A 20,760-nucleotide genomic window follows, 5' to 3' on the forward strand; every position below is an offset into this window, starting at 1 on the left:
TGTAACACCAGGAGAGAAGGAGAGTAAATGCTTTGTCACTGATCAGCTTCAAGAACTATAAACGAGACTGAAAAAACTGAAGTCCTAAACTTCCCGCATCACAGCAAAGACACATTCATGTGTTGGCACGTTGTCTGCAAAAGTACTACAGAGCCGACTGAGGGGTGTGTGGAAATCATGATTTTTCAACACAGCATCAGGATTGAACCACTGAAACCAGAGTCACATGGATTTCTTTGAGTTTATGGTCCAGTTAATGGATGAACGGGTTGACAGCATAAATTTATCACCCCAGAAGACACAGAGCACAGCCGAATGCTACATTTCATTTCAATTACTCAGAGCTAGAATGAGTGCAAAAGATTTTGAACTCTAAGTCTGAAGTACGGTATGTCAAAATTATTACAAATATTTTTCTTTTATTACGAGGGGAAATTTTAACACTTAATTAAATATGTATCTCTTAATTATTTCCTGTTTTATTCATTTAAAATCCACTGTACTAGTTGTTGGTCCTTTTTAAGAAAATGAAGAACGACGTTCCTGTGTGTGACATAAACTTAATACAACATCTATCAAAAACACTGATTCAGCCCTCTTTTATCTTTCTTTAGAAATAAGAGGATGATAGAAAAGCTTCAAAGCTTGTGTTATCACATTAAACCACGCTGTTTGTGACGGAGCTTGTGTCAAAGATAGAATGATGCAATAGCTTTGAATGTCACTATCTCTTTTGAAATCACTTCAGTTCCTTTTATCAGGTAAGTTCGACTGTCGGACCATGTAATTAGAACAAGTGGAATAAATAAAAATTGAGTATAAATTAAATTTAAATATGCACAGAAAATACAAAACTATTCATAATTTAGTCTTGCAACCAAAAAATCATTTGTAGTATACTGCACAAAACACCTTTATTTCATGAAATGCATCAAAATGTAAGTTCAAAGATCTTTTTTTCATGCACTGGCAAATTGCTCAAATTAATTAACATCAACAGGATGTGGTTCTCCAGCTTGTGTAAGGGAACCTTCATAGCTTTATTTTAGAACAATGAAAATATAGATCTAATATTCTCACAATGCTTCATCTGGCCATCTCTACCTTGCACCTTTATTTTGAATACGAACTATTTTACTACCAAAAAGTGAAGCTTCATGGACTTACTGTAAACACACTTAAACTTTATACCTGAGCTTATGCCTTTAAATGAAACTGATGGTTGATATCTTGTAGATCAGAATTGAATCAGGACCTAATTACTGAAGTAATCCAAAAAAAATCAGACCTGATGTGAATGCTTAATAATTTCCAATACTGGATCCTGCAGACACACTTCCATCTGTACCAAAAAAGTATTGAAGTTCAATAAACAGTGCAATCCTGTACACTAATGCAGCCCATTAGTGAGTCAGCCAGCCGTTCATGTGGTCCAGCAGATCAGACTGAACCCAGACAGGCTCTCGTTAGCAGGCCCTGCAGCTCATAATGAAATCAGCATTCATTACCGACCGTAACCCTCTGACCTGTCACTCTCCAGACACGTGATTGGCTGGTGTTTCCTCACAGTGAAGCGACTGAGGCAGCTCTGGTTGCCATAGAAGCAGTGGTCGTCCCTATGACCCTCTGCCCCTCTGGCTCAGTCTCAACCTTTGACCTATTCGCTCTTTTGGCTGTCTTTAATTGAAGTGTTGGGCCTGTCTGTGTTTCTCCTCCACGACTCCCTCTCTGTCTCCTTCTTAACCCCACTTATTATCTCTAACGATCTCTGTCTCCCTGTTTCCCTCCACCTCTCTGTCCCTGACACACGCCCCCCTCACTAGCCAGTCTGGCTTTTTCTGCCAGTCACAAGCGCTTACCCACTTATTGCTCATTAGCTTTTTGATGATTCTCATTACCCGAATGACACGGCGCTAATGAGCTGGTGGATGTTTTATACCCCAGGACACACACACACATTTACACACACTCGTATAAATGTCACTGATGGTGTAATGTCAGGAAATCTCAGAAATTAAAACCCAGTAATGAAAGGAAGATAAAAATGAGGGCAGGGGTCAAGCAGAGATGTCTTTGTCCACGGTCACACCTACAAGGTGATCTGTCCCTCACCTCCTCAGCCTGAGGCAGTTCCTTTAACCCTCCCTTCATCATCATCCTCTTCCTCCTCTCTCATTATGCTACCTCTCCTTTCCCAGGAGGGTGTACCTGTTAGTTAGGGGAGGGTAGAGAGGCTGCCTGCATGACAGGCTGCTTCCACTGCAGGAGGAGAAGAAATGAGACCAAGTGATGGATACGTGGGTGTCGTTATAGGTATAAATATAAGACTAACATTTGAAAACAGTGAGTAATTTATGATTTTATGTATCGATTTATTTGACAAATGACATAAACAAACTTCAGTATCAAAGGGAAATAGTCACTACATTAAAAGCTGCGATATTTTAACAGGGTGTCCGCGGGGTCTTAAAAAGTATTAAAAGTTGATAAATCAACTTCGGGAAAATTAAGGCCCTTAAAAAGTATTAAAAAGTCTTAATTGTGGTTTTATGAGGTATTAAGTTTCATAGGTATTCAAGCTTTGACCCAAAAAATATCCATGAATAGTTATTTTCCTCCTTGCAACTGTCCCCTGATTGGGACGTTCAACATTCAGTTGATAAAGTTCTGAAAAAGAATAGAATAGAGAAGAACAGAGTTACTTTATTGATCCCAAACTGGAAAATTGTTGTGTTAACAGCAGAAATCGATGGAGTCAGTAGAAAAATACAAAAATAAAAAAGAATAGAATGAAAAAAATACATAAAGGGTAAGGATACAATAAGGATTGTGAGCGGTATAAACACCAGCTATAAATAATGTTATTTCTAGTTTCAAATAATGAAATTAACTACAACATTAAAGCAAATCATACAATCTCTGGCACATGTCCTAAATTTTAAAAATGATTAAATAATTTCTCATTTTCTTCAGCAAGTTGGCCTTGAATAACTGCTGTTTCTTGTTGTGAGAGTGTCAACAAACCTGCCTTTAGTTTCATTTGTTCTTTCAAGCTTTATTCCTCCTTAGCTTACATCATTTCTGTAAAAATGTAAAGTACAACTGTTAAAAAGTGGATGCCAACAACAACTGAAAGTTGCGATAAAGTCTTAAAACTTTTTCAAAGGTTTTTGAAAAAGTCTTAAATGGTATTGAAATCAACCTCAGGATTTTAGCATATACCCTGTTAAAGCCATAAAGCACTAAAATATGTCATGAATAACTTTCAAATTGTGTCTGAACATGTTTTAAAGTTTAAGAGTCTCAGTTTCCCGCTCATGGCCTACATGCAGCATGCATTTTTGGATTATAACTCCTAACAGCAGCAGCTTTACCAGAGTCTAATTTCTATTAAAACAAACAGTCATTTAGGAAATCGTGATATAGTAAAACCAATGGCTACAAAACTGTAACAGAGAGACATTCAGAGGTCTTCAATCTGCTGAACATCTGATGGAAACTGCACCCAAAGCACATTTAACATGATTCTTACATTTTTATTTCTTATTTGCATTAAATGCTTGAGGAGTAGCATTTTGTCGCCTTTGCGCCAAAGTTAATGCTGCTCTACGGCAGCTATTATAGCCACCAGTTATTTTGTGTGATTGAACTCTAGACTTAATGGCTTTCTGGCGCTGATTGTTCCCCTTTAGGGTTCGTTAATATTCAGCCAATGCTGTCTTTGGCAACGGGTGTGTGGATGAACTTACCCCGAGGGAGGCAGCCACTAATGGCTCTGTGATTAGAGGGCTAAAACCTAGCAACCTGTCACTGCAGTTACTCAGCTAAAAAACACTTTCCACTTCATATACATCCTCAAAAGACATTTCCATTAAGAAGGCAATTATGATTTCATGCTTTATGCTTTAAAAAAGGCCTTGTTCTCATTTTTTTTCTGCAGAGTGGTGTTTTAAAAGGCACAGGAAGTTATGTGCTACGATAAATTAGCGATAAACTATTCAACTAAAATAATCTTAACTCAGGATGCTGTCACTGCCACTGCAGTACAAGCAAAAAACAGCCTGGGGTGAGATCCCCAGAGGACCCACTAGTGTTATTACTGAAGATAAACACACAGACACACTCCATTCAGGGGAAAAAGGAAAGTGCTGAGACAACAACATGTTCTGCTAACAGGCAACTTTCTGAGTGGACGCCAGCATGATGTCATGCCTGCAGCCGACCCTCTTATCCTCTGTTTATTGACCGGTCTATTTTTTTAACCAGCCATGAGTCATATCAGCTCATCGCTGTCCTGCTACAGTGTCCGGACTGCGGCTGCAGAATGGTCAGTGTTTTTGTAAGCGAGGAGTTCAAGCAGAGAGGTCTGATGTCCAGCTGCACTCGCTCTCATTGTGATTCATTGAGTCATGAACAACTGAGCCACCCATGCATGCTCGCTGTTTAAGATTCAAGATAAGAGCAGACTGCAGATCCAAGCTTTTCCACATTAGTTTGCGTTCATCGAACAGTTACAGATGGTTTTCTTCAGATGTTCTCCCCTGACCCCTAAAACACCCAACACAACAAACATCTGATTCATGGTTAGTCGGTGAAAACTGAAGATTGTTGATCGAATCAGGAAATTACAAATACAATGTACAGTGCAAAATGTAAGACCAGTCCACACTTCTTGGGATCTGCACACTGAGGCCTGCAGACTGAGGCCAAGAGTAGGTGTGTTTTTCCCACCATTACTACAGAGCCTGACCAAACTGTCTTTGCTGAAGCCTACCAGCTTGCACATTCATTACTGAGGTGGAAAAAGGTGAGAGGAATGTGCAGCAGGAAGCTCTATTCCTGGACGTGTGTGGTTGCAGGTAGTAGGTGGTTGTAAGGTGGAAAATGAGGCCTTTTCAAGGTTGTGACATTCCTCCTCTGTCCTTTAGATCTGGTCAGAGGAGGAATCAGGGCACTGCTCTCTCTGGCGCTGCTCTCTCTGGGAGTGTTGCCTCGTTCTTTGGCCTATTCTGCCCTGCCTGTCCCTGCCCGGCGATGCCTGTGTCTGATATTTTTAGCCATTGTTACCATTTTCCTCCTCTTTCTCTGGCTCTGACATTTCCTTCCGCTAACCCGCTCTTTTCTCTTTGGCTCTCTCTTGACCCTGCAGTTCACTTCCTTTCTTTTGCACTGGCTTTATTTTCTGTACATGCTCCCTTTTCTGCTTCACTTTTCGGCCTCTTTTGTAGTTTTATAGCCTTTTATGTCCCTTTTTCCTCTGGTGGTTTCTGCCCATAAGCTGGTTGGCTGCATGTCTGAGTGCTCTTTGGCTCAGCCCAGTGAACCAGACTGTAGTCCTCTGGGCTGACATGTCGAGCCTGCCACTCCTCTGCTGCTCAAGTGGAGGTCAATAGTGGGATCACTGTCCTCTCTGGAGCTTGAAAAGTGCCACGAGATAAACTTTCTACCCAACTGAACAAAAATATGTGCACTTTACACGTCGGTGAACCAGAACTCCAACAAATTCAAACTCCAGCAGGTGCTCGCTGTCGTTTTTTGACCTCATAAAGAAAGAAAACTTAAGTCAAATATGACATAATTGGGTGCGTGATTAAACAGACTCCACTGATACAATTTCAGGCACAGAAGGCTTCGTTAATCCTATATTTGGAGATTGACATGACCAATTACACCTGCTAAAGTCAGCCTTTTTTTTCCTAATCACTCTCTGATTACCACAGCAGCGTCACAGATGCTGCTCAATCAGGCGCTCAGCTGAAGCAGCTGCTGAAAGCAGTTTGATGATATATAGAAATCATAGTTGGCATGTGTGCAGGTGTCATGAATGCCAACAACAACCACAAAAACTCTCCTCAAGCAGCTCTCAGCTCAGACAGCTGAATACTCTTATGCATCTGTGAGGAAGAGGAATTAACACAACAATTTGCAGTGTGATAAAATACACGCATACTAATACATACAGGCACACACTCATGTGCATATCAAGTAGTTTTGGGCTTAATGAATATCCTTTAAAGATGTGACATCTTTGTGATTCATTTGGAACTAGAAAAGCACTCAGAAAGTGTGCTTTAATGTTATACTCCCTTTCAGCAGACTGTCTGCTACAATTTGGTGTTAGTTGCAGGTTTGTACGATAATTTGTTTCCTGACAGTGTTGAAGATTATGATGACCCAGTACATATTTCATATTCCAGATCTTAGTATCCAGAATATTGTCAGGATCTGGATCATACTTTTTCATCTGTCAGAAATTATGGTGACCTTGTCTTGTATTGTTTTGCAAAGCAATGCGACTATTTATGGTGGAGTTATTTACACATATAGTGAAAACGGCCCTATTTCACAATGATAAAGAATCCTTTAAAAAAATCCTGGATTCAGACGGTGATCCAGATCACCTCCAAAATTTAATCACTTCTTCCTTATCCCATTTTGAACATTTCCTGAAAATTTCATGAAGATCCGTTTGTAACTTTTGGAGTTGTGTTGTTCACAGACAAACTCTCCCACAAACATAACCTCTGTTTCTGTTTTTGTTTGTCACAGGATCTGAAAAAGCCTTTCGACAAAGCCTGGAAGGACTACGAAACAAAAGTGTAAGAAATCTAATATGTATTCCAAATAACTCTCTCTAGAAAGATGTTGAAAGTCCAAAGATTTGGTAAAAACTGTTGAACTTACTGGAGCAGTATATTCTTCCAATGGGTTGATCTGGTTTTGATAAATACTGTCAGTTTATGTGAAATAGAAATGTAGAGTTTGTGTCTATCTAGCTTCACTAACCCTTCTCCCCCACTAACCTCCCTCCATCTAGTAACAGGTCATCCACAGAGATCTAATTGGTCACTCTGAGACCATTCCCCCACTATCGCCTTATCGCTATGTTTTTTTTCCTCCAGTTTTCCCCTCTTACATTTCAGTGTTTGAGACATCAGGCATTACTGGCTAACACACGTCTCTCATTTGGGACTCTGCTCCTCTGGGTTTACTCCAAAGAATTTGGTTTCTCCCACAGTGAACAAAAGAAATAAGATAAAAAATGCTACAGAATAATGCAGACTGGCCAGCACCACTAAAAAGTAAGGGATAATATCTATTGAAGAGGTGATTATGCAAAGTAGAAGCCTGATAGGGTGAGCAGGTGACTCTCTGCTTCACATTGGGATCCTGCTCACCCTGTCAAGGTTTTAAAGTTTGCATAACCACCCATTCAATATACATTGTCCCATTTATTACTCTGTGAAAAATCATATCTATAAACATGATGGTTCACAGTAATGATTAGAAGCTAAAGTATTGACTTGAATCTGTCACCACATCCCGAATGATGTGACTACCCTTCACCCAGCGTCACCACCACACTGTCACTCTGTGATTTTGCATGTATGAACACATGACTTTTTATAGCACTTTCATATATTTTGCAAGCTGCAAAGGACATTCTTTACTGAAAGGGTAAATTTCCTCCTCTTCAAACTACTTCCATCTGACAGTACGGGCTTTGTACTGGCCTCCAGATTTCAGCCGGATGCTGTGTGACTGTTTATGACTGTCCAAGCTTTTTCTATGATCGACTCTATTGATGGCAAACAAGAAGCCATCAATAGAGTTCAGTTCCTGCCTGATTGGAAAATCACCAAAACACTCCCACATGTCTTGTCCTTCTTTGGTTGTCTCTGATCTCTCTGCTGTCAGTGTAATAAACCTGAGAGACACAGAAAGATCTACTTCAGTTTTTTACCTTCCAGTTTCTGATGTCTTGATTTGGTTTGCTACCTCTTTGCATTCAAATCCCAAAATTGACCCATTTTTAGTCTTTAAAAATTGGTTTCACTTTCAAATCTGTTAATTCAGGAAGTGCGTAATCTTAAATGTAATAAAGTAGGCAAGTTATCCCACATTAAATGTGGTTTATTTACCAGACTCAAAGTGCATCGCCTTTGTCAGTTCTCTGGGTGTGATTCGCTTCCTGAACTGAGTGAAAGTGAATAAATTTACAGCCTGATCATCAGAGGAACAACTGTCAGTTTGGCTGTCGGCCAAGCAGTCTGGCTAACATGTGTCTCTCCATTAGACACAGCCCTGATGGTGCTGTAATGCTGTCGGGGCTGAAGATTCATGTGCTGACAAAGGCCGGCAGTGTATTCTCAATTAATTCTCTACATTTAATTTAGTTAAACCGTGCTGGCATAAAGGTTGGTTTACTGCCTAATGGCTCACTATAGAGAATACATCACAGCCAGAGCTGATGTAATATCACAGACAAAAAGTCAAAGCAGGCTTCATTTGCAGGATTTAACACCATCAGTTTGATGTGTCAGATTTACATAAAGAGGGGGTACCATGTTTTTTTGTCCCTGTTTCTCTGGTACCCCCATCCTAGCTTTACATCATGAACAACTTAAAAAACTCGTTTTCTCTCACTGGTGTTTGAAGAAAACCTTATTTCAGCTTCTGTCTGAAACACTTTTGCTTTAGCTGCTGTCTCTTTAAGACTCTCTGCTCCACAAACCCCCTTCCCTCTGATTGGTTGGCCTCTGGGGGCCTGTATAGGGCAGGGCAATGGGCAGACTTTGGTGTTTAAGGTGCACCCCTTCAGTTCATCATAAACCATTTAAGAGATCCTTGTGACCTCATAAATTCAGCAAGTCTCTCCTAGAACATATGAATATGATGCAGATTTCAAAATTGATTCACATTTAGAGTAGACGTCCCGGATTGTTACTTTTTATCCATGTATAAAATAATGGAAAGAATTTATACAATAACTGCAGGGCTATAAAAACAAAACATAATAAGTGTAAGCAAAAATTACTATACTTTTAATAAATTGATGTAATATTTTAACATTTTGCCTGTGAGTTTAATATGTTAATCACTTGATTTAAGTCCAATTTTGTGCTGAATGATGTTCATTTGGAAAAATATAGTCCAATTAGAGTAATGAAAGCAATCAAAGCAAATGTTCTGTGCTGGTAAAACTATAATAAGTGTGAAATGTTTACCCTCAACACTTAAGTGCATTAATGATTAGGTTATATCTTATTTATTCTTTTTGTACAAACACCAGTATGAAGAAATAAATTTAAAAAAGGCAGTCGTGTACTGCCCAGATTGTTTGGAACTAGGTGGGTGTTGAGGGAGTAACTTCTGTCTTAAAGCACATGAACCGTACACACATCAACATCTCCTGTCTGAGAGGAAATAAAATGCTGCTTCTGCTGTGAAGGAAATATGCTGTCAGAAAAAGAAGCAGCATATGGAAAGGAATGCCCTGTTGCATGGACTGGTGCCCCGCCCCCTCTTTGTTTGGTGTGTTTTCCTGGTTGCCTGTTTGAGACGCTGTATGCTGAAATGATGGTCTTTGTTTAAAATCAGCCCTGAGCGTTGACTGTCAGGCAGTGTAGCATGTGAAAGGTTTGTTCAGAAGAAAGATCAAAACTTTTAACAATCATTTTGATAATCATTAAAAAACATAATAACCCATTATAGCTCCATACCAAGTTTAACATCTGCAATAACTTATAATGTACCTTTATTTTGAAGTTTAAAGCTGCCTGGATGACACTACACAGACACACTAACAATACATTTACACCATAAACACCCTCATTAATTTAGAACCTAATACCTTAAACTCACAACCCCTAACCTTTAAAAAAAACCTTGAAACATAACCAAACCTTTGCCACAGCTTTATCTGCGGGACAGTAAAAGGGCTGTTTTTACACAAATCCACACTTTAGTGACCCATTTTCCATTCTGTAACATATGTTATGAGTGCTGTTTGACCCTTGTGATGTTACTTCCTGGCAGAACCAAGATAGAGAAGGAAAAGAAGGAGCATGCAAGGCAGCACGGGATGATAAGGACAGAAATCAGCGGGGCTGAAATTGCTGAAGAGATGGAAAAGGAGAGGAGGTTCTTCCAGCTGCAGATGTGTGAGGTGAGATGAGCCTGAGATTAGGAGTCAGATCTCAGATTCTTTTAAGTTTACCAACTGATTCAACCCTAACGAGTGACGGGGGTCTGGTTTCTCTCCCTCTTTGAGGTTTTACAGTATAAAAAAATCAAGTTTTACTTTGAAGTGTCGGGATATACAAGATAAAAAAGATGGAAATTTTTGAGATGGAGCTCAGATTATCTTTACCTGTGAGTGAACTCAGCCTCAACCTGTCTGAATAAATCAATTTTCAATATGTTTACAGTATCTCCTGAAAGTCAACGAGATCAAAATCAAGAAGGGGGTGGACCTCCTGCAGAACCTCATCAAATACTTCCATGCACAGTGCAAGTAAGACATACACAGCATGTTCACTTCTAAACTCCTACGTCTATTCAAGACAAGTCAAATGTTTTATTAACTGAATTTAAATAAATATTTTCTTTACATCATTGTTGCATATGTGTTATTAGCATTTTAATGTTTGAGTTTTAAATTTGAACTGAAAAAATGTATCTGATTCAAAGTGGCTCAAATAAAACAGAATCACATTTTCATAGCACATGTGCAATACTGAGCAGCAAAGATAGAAGAGATATCATTTTCAATCCTCACAGGAGTTAAAATCAGATCCATTTAGTCGTGCTTTAGGGAAGCCTGCTGCTCTCTTTGTGTTAATTGATCTCCCCTTGTTCAGTTTCTTTCAGGACGGTTTGAAAGCTGTGGACAACCTGAAACCTTCCATAGAAAAACTAGCCACAGATCTGCACACGGTGAGATAACCAACCACTCTTATGCTCCGTTTTCTTTTATTCAAACCTGATGTTTGTTTCACAGTATGTCTTCCTCCTCTTCATTTTTCCTCCTGTCTTCACATTTTATGTTTGACAGATAAAGCAAGTGCAGGATGAGGAGAGGAAGCAGCTGACACAGTTAAGAGACGTTCTCAAAACGGCTCTACAAGTGGAGCAGAAGGAGGTAACACACAATCACACGTGTTGACACAAACAGCGGTGTCTACTGAAAGAATTAGTCAGTTGTCACATTTTATTTAAGGAGTGTGCCAGGGTTGAGCTCTGTAAAACTGCAACCCTCCCTGCACATTTCCTTTAAAGGTTGAAGCGTTCATATCGTGCACACTGGGTATTTTCTGCACCACCTGAATGTGTGAATGTGATTTTTAATTGACCCCAGCTCTGCTCTGAGTAAGGTATTAAATATGCAGCTCTTGGTATCACCTGAAGATTTTCTCTTTTTTTTCCTTCTCTGCCTCCGTCTTTTGTGAAACAAGTCTAGGAGAGTAAGTGGACTTCTTCAAAAACCTTTTTTATCGCAGTTGTTTGCATTTAATTTTCATTGTGACATGGTTTCAGTAAATGGTTTTGCTTTGTGTCCTTTCATTGCAACAGATAACGAGCATTTTGCCATTTGCCACGGTGTTGGTGCCTTTTATTTTAAATGATATCTTCTAATAAGGAAAGCTCCAGATAAAGCTGCATCCCTGCTCCTCTGAGATTATCCTGTGCAGTGTGTGTGTGTGTTTGTCTACTGATAACAGCAAACACCAATAAAAGCATTTAAAGCCTGTAAGCGGCTACCCTCAGAAGCCTTCCTCCCTCTTCTCTGTCGTGTCTCCAGAAAGGAAATCGCATCACTCATGAAAAATTTAGCCTTTGATTGGTTTGAGGTGGTTGTTGTAACATTGTAGCAAAACCTGAAAATCCAAAATCTGTCACTAAAACTGAACCCAGTCCCATCGTGAGGATGTGATTTTGTATTTGATTCACTCAGAAGATAATCTTGTGGCCACCTGCAGTTTCTCATGGAGTGTAAAAGCTCTAATTTTCTTGTCCCCATGTGTTCAGAGTCATTCATGCTCACAGCAGCAATCTCTCTGCTGTTGTCAGAGCCTGTCTTTAAATCTCAGAGGAGGAGGAGAGCACAAAAATGGAGCCATTTTTCATTCCAGTAGCTCCAACTAGATCATGAATTTGCATCATGATATGGTTCCTGCTCTTAATTTGTCTAAAGGCTCTAATCCATCATTTCTCTTCCCTTGTGTGTCAATCTTTCTCAGGAATCCCAGGTGAGGCAGAGCACCACCTACAGCCTGCACCAACCACAGGGTAACAAGGAGCACGGCACAGAGCGCAGCGGCTTTCTTTTCAAGAAAAGCGATGGGTGAGCTTTCAGGATGACTTCAAAAGATGTGTTCAGGCACTGTGGGAGAAAAGAAACCTGGTTTACTTTACACAACCATTTTAAGAGGATGTTTTCATTGTGCTCTCAGGTCTTTACATAAAATGAGTAAATGAGAGTTAAATTTTCATACCAGAAGTAAAATCAGGAAGGAGTTTAGACTTTTTAGTCATTCAGTATTTGTTAACATTTTGAATAACTTTTTAAAAATAGCTTTCTGTTAACTCTTTACAGAAGCTTTGGCGCAATAGAAAGAGGAGTAAATCCTAGTTTTATGAGAAATTGATCCTAAAATGTTTTGTATTCAAACCCTTTACTTCATCTCTTTTATAAATAATTCATAATCTTAGCGTATATATGAACAGACAGCTCTGCCTGGGTCATCACTAATGCATGTGTTCTTTATTATAACATGTGATCATGTTAAATATTTCATACCCAGTGAGTGATTTTCTGCTGTTTATGTGACAAACTAACACAGTCTCCTGTCTGCGCAGGTTGAGGAAAGTGTGGCAGAAGAGAAAATGCACAGCAAAGAACGGATACCTCACCATCTCACACGGCACAGTCAGTGAACAGCAAGGCTTTTATTCTTTTAAACATCTGAGAGCTTGACCTTTTATTTTGATAGGACAGTTAAAGAGAGACAGGAAATGCTGGGAGAGCATAGAGGCTATGGTCTCAGTGCATGTACTCAGTATCAGTGTCCTCACATAACTGCTCTCAAAACTATTTTTATTTGCTCGGAAAAATTTCAACAATGCAGCGCATGGCTTAGCAGAGGTTTGACTTGGCTTCATCAGCAGTTAAAAAAGGTCAAACTCTCATTTGTTGTTTTATCACTCAGGTTTTTACCTTCCTTTCTCTGACAGGCCAACCGACCGCCAGCTAAACTCAACCTGCTCACCTGCCAGGTGAAACACAACCCAGAGGAGAAGAGGAGCTTTGACCTCATATCCCGTAAGATCAACCCAAGCTCTTTTCATATTTCACTCCCACTCACCCATCCCTTTTTATTTCTTATGCATATCAGTCCCGCTCTTTATCCTGTTTCTGTCATTGTGTGTTGTGCTCAGTTGCATTATTTATTCATCTTTTATCTCAAAGTAATATTATTGTGATTTTACACATTTGGAGAGGACAGTAGAGTGGACAGAGCAGGAAACTGGATGAAAGAAAGACATGCTAAAAAGGCTGCTCGTTTGTATACATATATAACCAGTGGCTTCCAGTTGGATTAATTTAATTATCTGTTTTTCCCACAACACAGCAGGCCTAGATTTGTTCTGCAGCTGGTCGAATTTCAAATACTTTCCTATTGAGCTATGCAGTGAGATAAGCATATTTTTAGAAATGAAGAAAAACATACATTCAGCCGATGCCAATCCAGCATTTAGTCTCAACCCAGAAAGAAGAAATCTGAGTGTTTGACTTTTAGTCTTTTAGAGATTTTGATTCCAAACACTAATTTTATACCAGAAATACACTGCCCGGCCCAAAAAAAATGGCTTAAGTGGTTCCTGCGGGCACCACGTTGGTGACCCCTGCTGTAGATACATTCAGTTGAAAGATTTCACAGTCTCTCTGGTGAAATGTCATCAAAACGCAGAAATAAAAACTTTTTGTTGATTTTGTGAAGTCGTGCAGGTTCAGTCTGATCTTCAGTACAAAACTTCAATGCTCTTGGTTGAGAATCACTTCTCTCCCATTAGATCTTTTCTCTTTTTTTTGTTGCTTCATTCTGTCCTTTGTGTTTCCTCAGATGACAGAACATATCACTTTCAGGCAGAGGACGACCAGGACTGTCAGATGTAAGTCCCTGTTCCTTCCTTTTCAATGCGTGTGTAGGTTTCGTCTTGTCCCCAAGTGTATCCTGTTTACCACCTCAGCCACTTTCCACACTCTTCCTACCTCACACCCAGTCTTTCCCTCTCTCTGTCACTGGTTTTATTTTATATGTTTCCCTCTCTTCAAGCTGGATCTCGGTGCTGCAGAACAGTAAGGAGGAGGCGCTGAATCAAGCTTTTAAAGGGGACCAGCACGTCGGCGAGAACAACATTGTGCAGGAGCTGACGAAGGCGATCCTGGGAGAGGTGAAGAGGATGACGGGGAACGACGTGTGCTGTGACTGCGGAGCGCCCAGTGAGTGGCTGTGATGGACACCCCATTTATGACTCACAGCAATCTGAACACGTCGGGATTAAATTAATGTAGCTGACAAGAAAGTACATCAGTGGCTTTTCCTGATAAAGCTTTAGAGAACTGTGTTTCAGGCAATATTTTTATTACTTCAGCTGTCCTTTAGGCACAACCCACCACTGAGAGATGACTGATACAAGATGATGATCATTGGCTGTTTAAATCAACCTGCATAGACTCTCTCTGTTTAAAAGGACCAGCGTGAAACAATTATCAAATTGTCTGCTTGGGATAAAAATTGAGCCATATTCATCACAAACTGAGGGATGTTCTATGCCCACCAGAGGCTGACATTTTTTTGGGAATCCTGCGGGACACGGGATTCCCATGGGATTTCTGCAGGATGGGAGTCAACTTAACCAATAATCAAGAAAATGGGGCGGTACAGGTTAAAAAGTTAACAGGAGCAGACGGGAGCTGGAACCAATCACGAAGATAGAATATAATATGTGACAGAAGTCGCCATTTTGTAGTTTATTTCCAATAAGCCTACACTCTTAAGCAAATGAAAAGAACTACACTTCCCAGAAGTCAACAGTTAACTTTAAAAGAATGGGGAGAAAATCAAGTCAAATTCAGTGTATTGCCTAAAAATTAAAATAAGGGAAAAATGGGAGCTATACAGGAGTGGGAGTCATTTTACCAGGAGTGGGATGGGACTGGATTTTTTTTTTCTGTGGGAGTGAAATCCACTCCCATGTCACTCTCTAGTGCCCACTTAGTTCAGCACGACTCAGCAGCTGTGATTTCAATCAGTGATTATCCAAATCTCTTAACAGTGACTAAATCTGTCAGGGTCTAACTGTGATCATCCACCTCTTTAAGTAGAATTATTTCTCATTGTAAGCAAGCAATCCCAGAATTCCCAGAAAAAATAAAAATGTTGTCTTGACTTTGAAGTCAGGAAAAAAAACCTTTAACCCTTCATCTCCGCTTCCCGAGTCTGTCAAAGGATAACTTGTCCAACTTGTACGCCACAAAGCATGAAAGCCTTTTTCAAGACTCTGGAGGAAATTATCCGGAATTATTTTCTGCCTTAAAGGTTTGAAATCAGCCTAAAAATGTGTGGTATGCTTTTGGAGAGTGTTAGCAGTGATGTCAATGCATAGTTATGAGCTGAAGCAGGCAAAACCACTGGTATGCCCTCAAATAAAAATAAAAAATCTGCTTCAAACTGGACTGTCAGTATTTATGGTGAATTTCTGACACAACTTTGAGATCATTTTACCCCCATACATGGATTGTTGCAGTGGTTTTCTTAAATCCTGTGAAATTCTGCCCTGCAGACATGAATATTCTCACATACTGTACATGCGATACATACTGTACACTCTCTGAGTATGTAGGTCAGGGATGGAGGATAGCTGCTCAGCTGAACTTTGTCTAACATTGTGTGTCAGTGGTTGGTACAACCAAGTCCTCCAGGCAGCTATTACATTTCCAGGGATCACAGCTTAGCACAAGGACACACACAAAGTTAGCTCAGGAATCACTGCTGCTTTCGCATGTCCCTCCGCTTCTCTCCATCCTTTTGACTTTTCTCTTTTGCTCCCCCAGATCCCACATGGCTGTCTACCAACCTGGGAATTCTCACCTGTATCGAGTGTTCAGGGATTCACAGGGAGCTGGGAGTGCACTACTCCAGGATCCAGTCCCTCACACTTGACGTACTCAGCACCTCAGAGCTCTTGGTAAATCACCATCTTCAGAAGCATCTCGCATGTTCACACACTCACAAACCTGAGGAGTTTTAGGCAAGGTGACACTGAGAGGGGATGGCTCGGAGCAGAGAGTTGAGTTGGAAAGCAAACATGGACAGTAAATCAAGCGTAGCATCCCTTCCAGAGACCACAGGATGGCTGACATTTTTGGGGGGCTTTTCTAATCTAAATGGTGCACAGATCTACTGCCTGTGGGACGTCTGTGGTTAAATCCATTGGGTTTTGGTGTCAGGACGCCACTCATGCGACCCATAATGGGACGGGCGTTGTGCAGTTTAAAAGACTTCACACTTCCTCAGTTTAGGGGCTTCACCACATCCTAATAGAGGTGCAATATAATGACTTGAATTTATGCACGTGGTGCAGAAAATTACTGCTATAACTGGTTTTAATTTACGTGTGTGTTCTTGTGTCTGTGTCTGTGTTTGTGTGTGTGTGTGTGTTTCACAGCTGGCCAAGAATGTGGGGAATGCAGGCTTTAATGAAATCATGGAGGCTTGCTTAAATGCTGAAAATGTGGTGAAACCAAACCCAGCCAGTGACATGTAAGTCAAGCTCCCACCCACTTTTCCTCATTACTCCATCTGTGTGCACAACTCCTGGGCGTAATGTCAAATCACCAGTCTTATTAACTATCCAGTAATTATTGACAGGTCTGTCAAATCTATCCTGATGACATTAGTCAGACTAGGGAACTTTTCTGGTTCTGATACCGATACCTGGGCTTTGGGTATCCGATAGCGATTCGATAAGACTGGTAACGTCTTGGGTAAAAGGCAAAAAATGAGTAGATGGAATTACTGAAGTTAGTATTTATTTAAACTCTAAAATATTTAACAACGCTTCAGAACTTACAGAAATTCTCTTCAGTGGTAAACTTTTATACCCTGTGGACTGGTATTAGGCAAAAAAAATGAAAGAAAAAGAAAAGAAAAAATAAATAAAAAAGGCAAAGAGCTGGTTCCCTGGATCAGCCCCGTTCTCACCGATACCCATCCAGCTTTAAAGGTCCCATATTCTGCTCCTTTTCTGCAGTTTAATATGGATCATTGATGTCTTCATGAAATGGTAGTAACATGTTTTGGTTCAAAAAAAAAAAACAATAAATCAAGCACAGCAGCATTGTTTCCAGGCTCTCATAGCCCCTCTGTTCAGAACGCTCTGATTTAGTGGGCGTGACCTTCATATGTGAATGAGCCGCCGCTGATACCGCCCGCTCTCCCGCGTCACTGAGAGCGGCGCCACAAGCTCCGAGTGCACAATGTTTAGAAAACAGCGAAGCTCGTTTACCGTAACATTACAGGCTCAAACAACAGGCCAACCGCAGCTAAAGTTAGCATCCTGAAGCTAACACAAAGACAGGGGGCACACTGAGGAAAAGCTCTTACATCTGCTCCACAGCACACAGCATTTAAAATACTCACATTTCCAGGGTCTGGGGTTTGTTGGCGGATGGTTGGTAATGCACCTGGATTCAGGACCAGTCCTTTCGCTAGCCCTCTGTTGTACTGTCCAAAGTTGGACAAGCAGTCGGCCGTGAAGTGACTAGCACACACATGCACAGTTTTACTGAGTGTAGCTGGAACATTTCCTTGATAAATTAACTCTAGCCACTCAGTCTTGTGCATGGAATTTTGTGGCCGTTTACAGCCAAAAACAGAGCAGTGATGGCTCTTCAACTTCAGTATTTTCCTCCCCGCTGTCGGAGAGATTTCTCACGAGCAGCAGGGAGAGGAATGGGCGGGGAGGGGGTTCGGGGGTATCTGCTCCGGTGGACCAATCGGGTCAGACTTGCTCCTGACTGGTCAAAAAAGGGAATCGCTGCTGTCGGCAAATCCCCCAAATCCAAACAGCTCGTTTTAGGTCAGGATTTTACATTCACAAGCACGACTAAGTACAGGTTTTGTCATTAAATATCACATTTTGTGGGCTGAGAGGAAAGCCAAAGACCCACAAATTTTACCAAAAGACTTAATAAAGTGATTTTTGGATAATATGGGACCTTGAAGGGGCACCGATCCACCAATACCCAAAAGGCTAAGACTGTCTCCATGGTTAGAAAAATATCATGTAGATATTTGACACCTAATAATTAAGGTGCAACATCATATAAATTTGTTGATTGCAGATTTGCAGTGAAAAACTAAGAGTCTTTGATTAAACTGGAGTCACATTCATAATAAACAAAATTTACTTTTAAGGATTTTTTTTTGTAGATTTCGCCCGAACTAAAGAGGCTGCACCATACAGGCATAGATGCTTAAGTGGTAGCATATTCACGCTGGGCTATCAGAGTAATCTTGTTGAAAAAGTAAAAACACAGCCATGCCTCAAAACCTTCTTTTAATATCTTCCTCCAGGCAGGCGAGAAAAGACTTCATAACAGCCAAATACACAGAGAAAAGATTCGCGAGGAAGAAATGTCCTGACGCAACGTCCAGGCTGCACACGTTATGCGACGCAGTAAAAGCCCGGGACATCTTCTCGCTCATCCAGGTTTACGCTGAAGGAGTCGACCTCATGGAGCCCATACCTCTGGCCAACGGACATGTAAGCAGCAGCTTTTCCAACAGGAGACTGACTTGTTACTTACGGTGCTTTGTAGCTTCCTTCCTGCTGCTTCCAGTCCAGACAAACGCCTCATATTCCCATGGGTGCTGTGCAAATGATTCATCTGTAAATTACAGGAACAAGGAGAGACAGCTCTTCATCTCGCTGTAAGGCTGGTGGATAGGACGTCTCTTCACATCGTCGACTTCCTCACCCAGAACAGGTTGGAGAAAAATATCAGAGGAGGAGGATAGATTTGCACTTTAATTAAGCTGTTTGTCACTTAAATGTTGGAACATAATTGTGCTGTAAATACTAAAAGCTCCTCCTCGAGTTGTCGGGTGTAACAGCAACAGAACTACAGAAAAATCTCTTTAGCTAATCTGTAAGAGGTTTGCTTATTTCACAGGGTTTATCATCTTCTCCCTCTTTTTAAGCATTTCTTCATCTTTATTTTCTCCGCTAATGTTTTCCTGTCTTAGGAGCTGATTTCCTGTTTGGTCTTTATCCAATCCCAAGCAAAGACAGTTGCTAGAAATTCTTTTTATGATTTTTTTCAAAGAAGTAAACAAGCTTCATTCTGTGCCTCCAGTGTTTGCCTTCAAAGTTTCCTCTTGCTGTCTGTGTCCTCTCCTCAGCTTGAATCTGGATAAGCAGACGGTCAAAGGCAGCACAGCGCTGCACTACTGCTGCCTGACAGACAACAGTGAGTGTCTGAAGCTGCTGCTGAGGGGGAAGGCCTCCATAGAGATCGGTAAGAAAACACATCAGTAGCACGAAGCAGAAAATAATCTGGGCGCTAATTGAAGCAGAACGAGCTAATTTCTCCAGCTAGTGCTGTCTGAGGTTTTTATTTTGTGTGGGAGGAAGTGGGAGTTAAGTGTCTTAATTAGTATTTTGATTATGCACCTCTTTAAGAGATCAAAATTATGTGCTACAGAAATAATGTTGCAAGAGTAAAAGTTGTGGTTAGGCTTTTTTCTGTAGAGGATCTCTGGACCTTTCTCACCTCTATCACCTGCATGTTTTTCCCCTCTGTGACATCCTCTCCAACCCTCATCTGCTCGCACTGCTTGGTTCCAGTCTTTCAGGTTTGGTTCCCAGAGGGGCAGACTTTGCCAGCAGACCATGGCAACTCTTTCTCACAACACTAATCTTTCTGCTCGGCTCTGACATCAACAAAACGGGCAAATAATAGATAGAGTTTGGAGGAGGACAGAGAGAGACTAGAGAGCTGCTCACTGTGGGAAACAGTCTAATTACACATTTCTCAAGTCACAGTGAAGTGGGAGGAAAGAAAATGGGCTGTGTGTTTGTGTTTGTGTGGCGTGTGGATCCAGCAATGATTATATGTTTCCGCTCTTTTCCGTTCCAGCTAATGAGGCCGGGGAGACGCCGCTGGATATCGCTCGCAGGCTCAAACACCTACAGTGTGAGGAGCTGGTGAGGGCGCCGTGTTTAGACGTTTTTTGGCTCGTGCCTGCAAACACATCACTTCCTGGTTGTAAGAGCTGTCAGTCATGTGTGTTTGTTTGGGTGTGGATTTGTTTGTGTCTGCAGTTAAACCAAGCGCTGGCAGGGAAATTCAACGCCCACGTCCACGTTGAGTATGAGTGGTGCCTGCAGCACGAAGACTTGGATGAAAGTGATGAAGATCTGGATGAGAAGGTGAGACAGGTTTTTGTCTGCAGATGTGCAAGTTTAAACTGTGGGTAGAGAAAGAGAGGTAAAAAACAAATAATGAGGAAAGACTTTGAAGGAAAGTGAAGCTGTCAGAGTCTCTTGGGGATGATGAAACCAAAAATATCAAGCATTGTTTGGTTTCTATGAAGACACCATTCATCCGAGAAAAGGCTGAGTTTATTATTCCTTTTGATCTTTCAGAGCCAAGCCTCGTTGGCATTTAAAGCATTCCCACTGCTTCACAGAGCATCTTCAAGATGCTTTTATCCTCTGAAAGCAGGAAACTCTCAGAGTAAAATCTGCATTTCTTTTACTTTTGTTTGTTGTTTGTTCCTTTATTTTATAAAACTAAAATGTTTGGAAGTTTCTCTATAAAATATATTTTATTAGATCCCCAAATGGGGAAGCAGAACTGAAGTTATTGTTATTTTGTAGACAAATATTTTTTGCAGTTTGTTGGGG

At 40.8% G+C, this 20,760-nt stretch overlaps 1 protein-coding gene across 2 annotated transcripts in view; it reads left to right on the forward strand.

Moving 5' to 3' along the window:
* Nucleotides 1-20,760, forward strand: part of asap2a (ArfGAP with SH3 domain, ankyrin repeat and PH domain 2a) — a 68,562-nt gene that overhangs the window by 39,481 nt on the left and 8,321 nt on the right. The window contains exons 5-22 of one of the 2 annotated variants that reach the window (XM_074691923.1): nucleotides 6,550-6,599; nucleotides 7,432-7,458; nucleotides 9,820-9,949; nucleotides 10,212-10,297; nucleotides 10,644-10,719; nucleotides 10,838-10,924; nucleotides 12,024-12,127; nucleotides 12,643-12,712; nucleotides 13,018-13,105; nucleotides 13,908-13,956; nucleotides 14,121-14,287; nucleotides 15,902-16,035; nucleotides 16,516-16,610; nucleotides 18,426-18,615; nucleotides 18,753-18,838; nucleotides 19,254-19,369; nucleotides 19,991-20,058; nucleotides 20,176-20,283. In XM_074691923.1, coding sequence (XP_074548024.1) covers nucleotides 6,550-6,599; nucleotides 7,432-7,458; nucleotides 9,820-9,949; nucleotides 10,212-10,297; nucleotides 10,644-10,719; nucleotides 10,838-10,924; nucleotides 12,024-12,127; nucleotides 12,643-12,712; nucleotides 13,018-13,105; nucleotides 13,908-13,956; nucleotides 14,121-14,287; nucleotides 15,902-16,035; nucleotides 16,516-16,610; nucleotides 18,426-18,615; nucleotides 18,753-18,838; nucleotides 19,254-19,369; nucleotides 19,991-20,058; nucleotides 20,176-20,283 — 1,731 coding nt within the window. The remainder of the gene's footprint in view (nucleotides 1-6,549; nucleotides 6,600-7,431; nucleotides 7,459-9,819; nucleotides 9,950-10,211; nucleotides 10,298-10,643; nucleotides 10,720-10,837; nucleotides 10,925-12,023; nucleotides 12,128-12,642; nucleotides 12,713-13,017; nucleotides 13,106-13,907; nucleotides 13,957-14,120; nucleotides 14,288-15,901; nucleotides 16,036-16,515; nucleotides 16,611-18,425; nucleotides 18,616-18,752; nucleotides 18,839-19,253; nucleotides 19,370-19,990; nucleotides 20,059-20,175; nucleotides 20,284-20,760) is intronic. The other variant, XM_074691924.1, reaches the window with a different exon arrangement.

This window comes from Halichoeres trimaculatus, unplaced genomic scaffold, assembly GCF_033239565.1.
Source record: "Halichoeres trimaculatus isolate MK-OKI-2021-1 unplaced genomic scaffold, fHalTri1.1 fHalTri1_scaffold_17, whole genome shotgun sequence".
Taxonomy (NCBI): domain Eukaryota; kingdom Metazoa; phylum Chordata; class Actinopteri; order Labriformes; family Labridae; genus Halichoeres; species Halichoeres trimaculatus.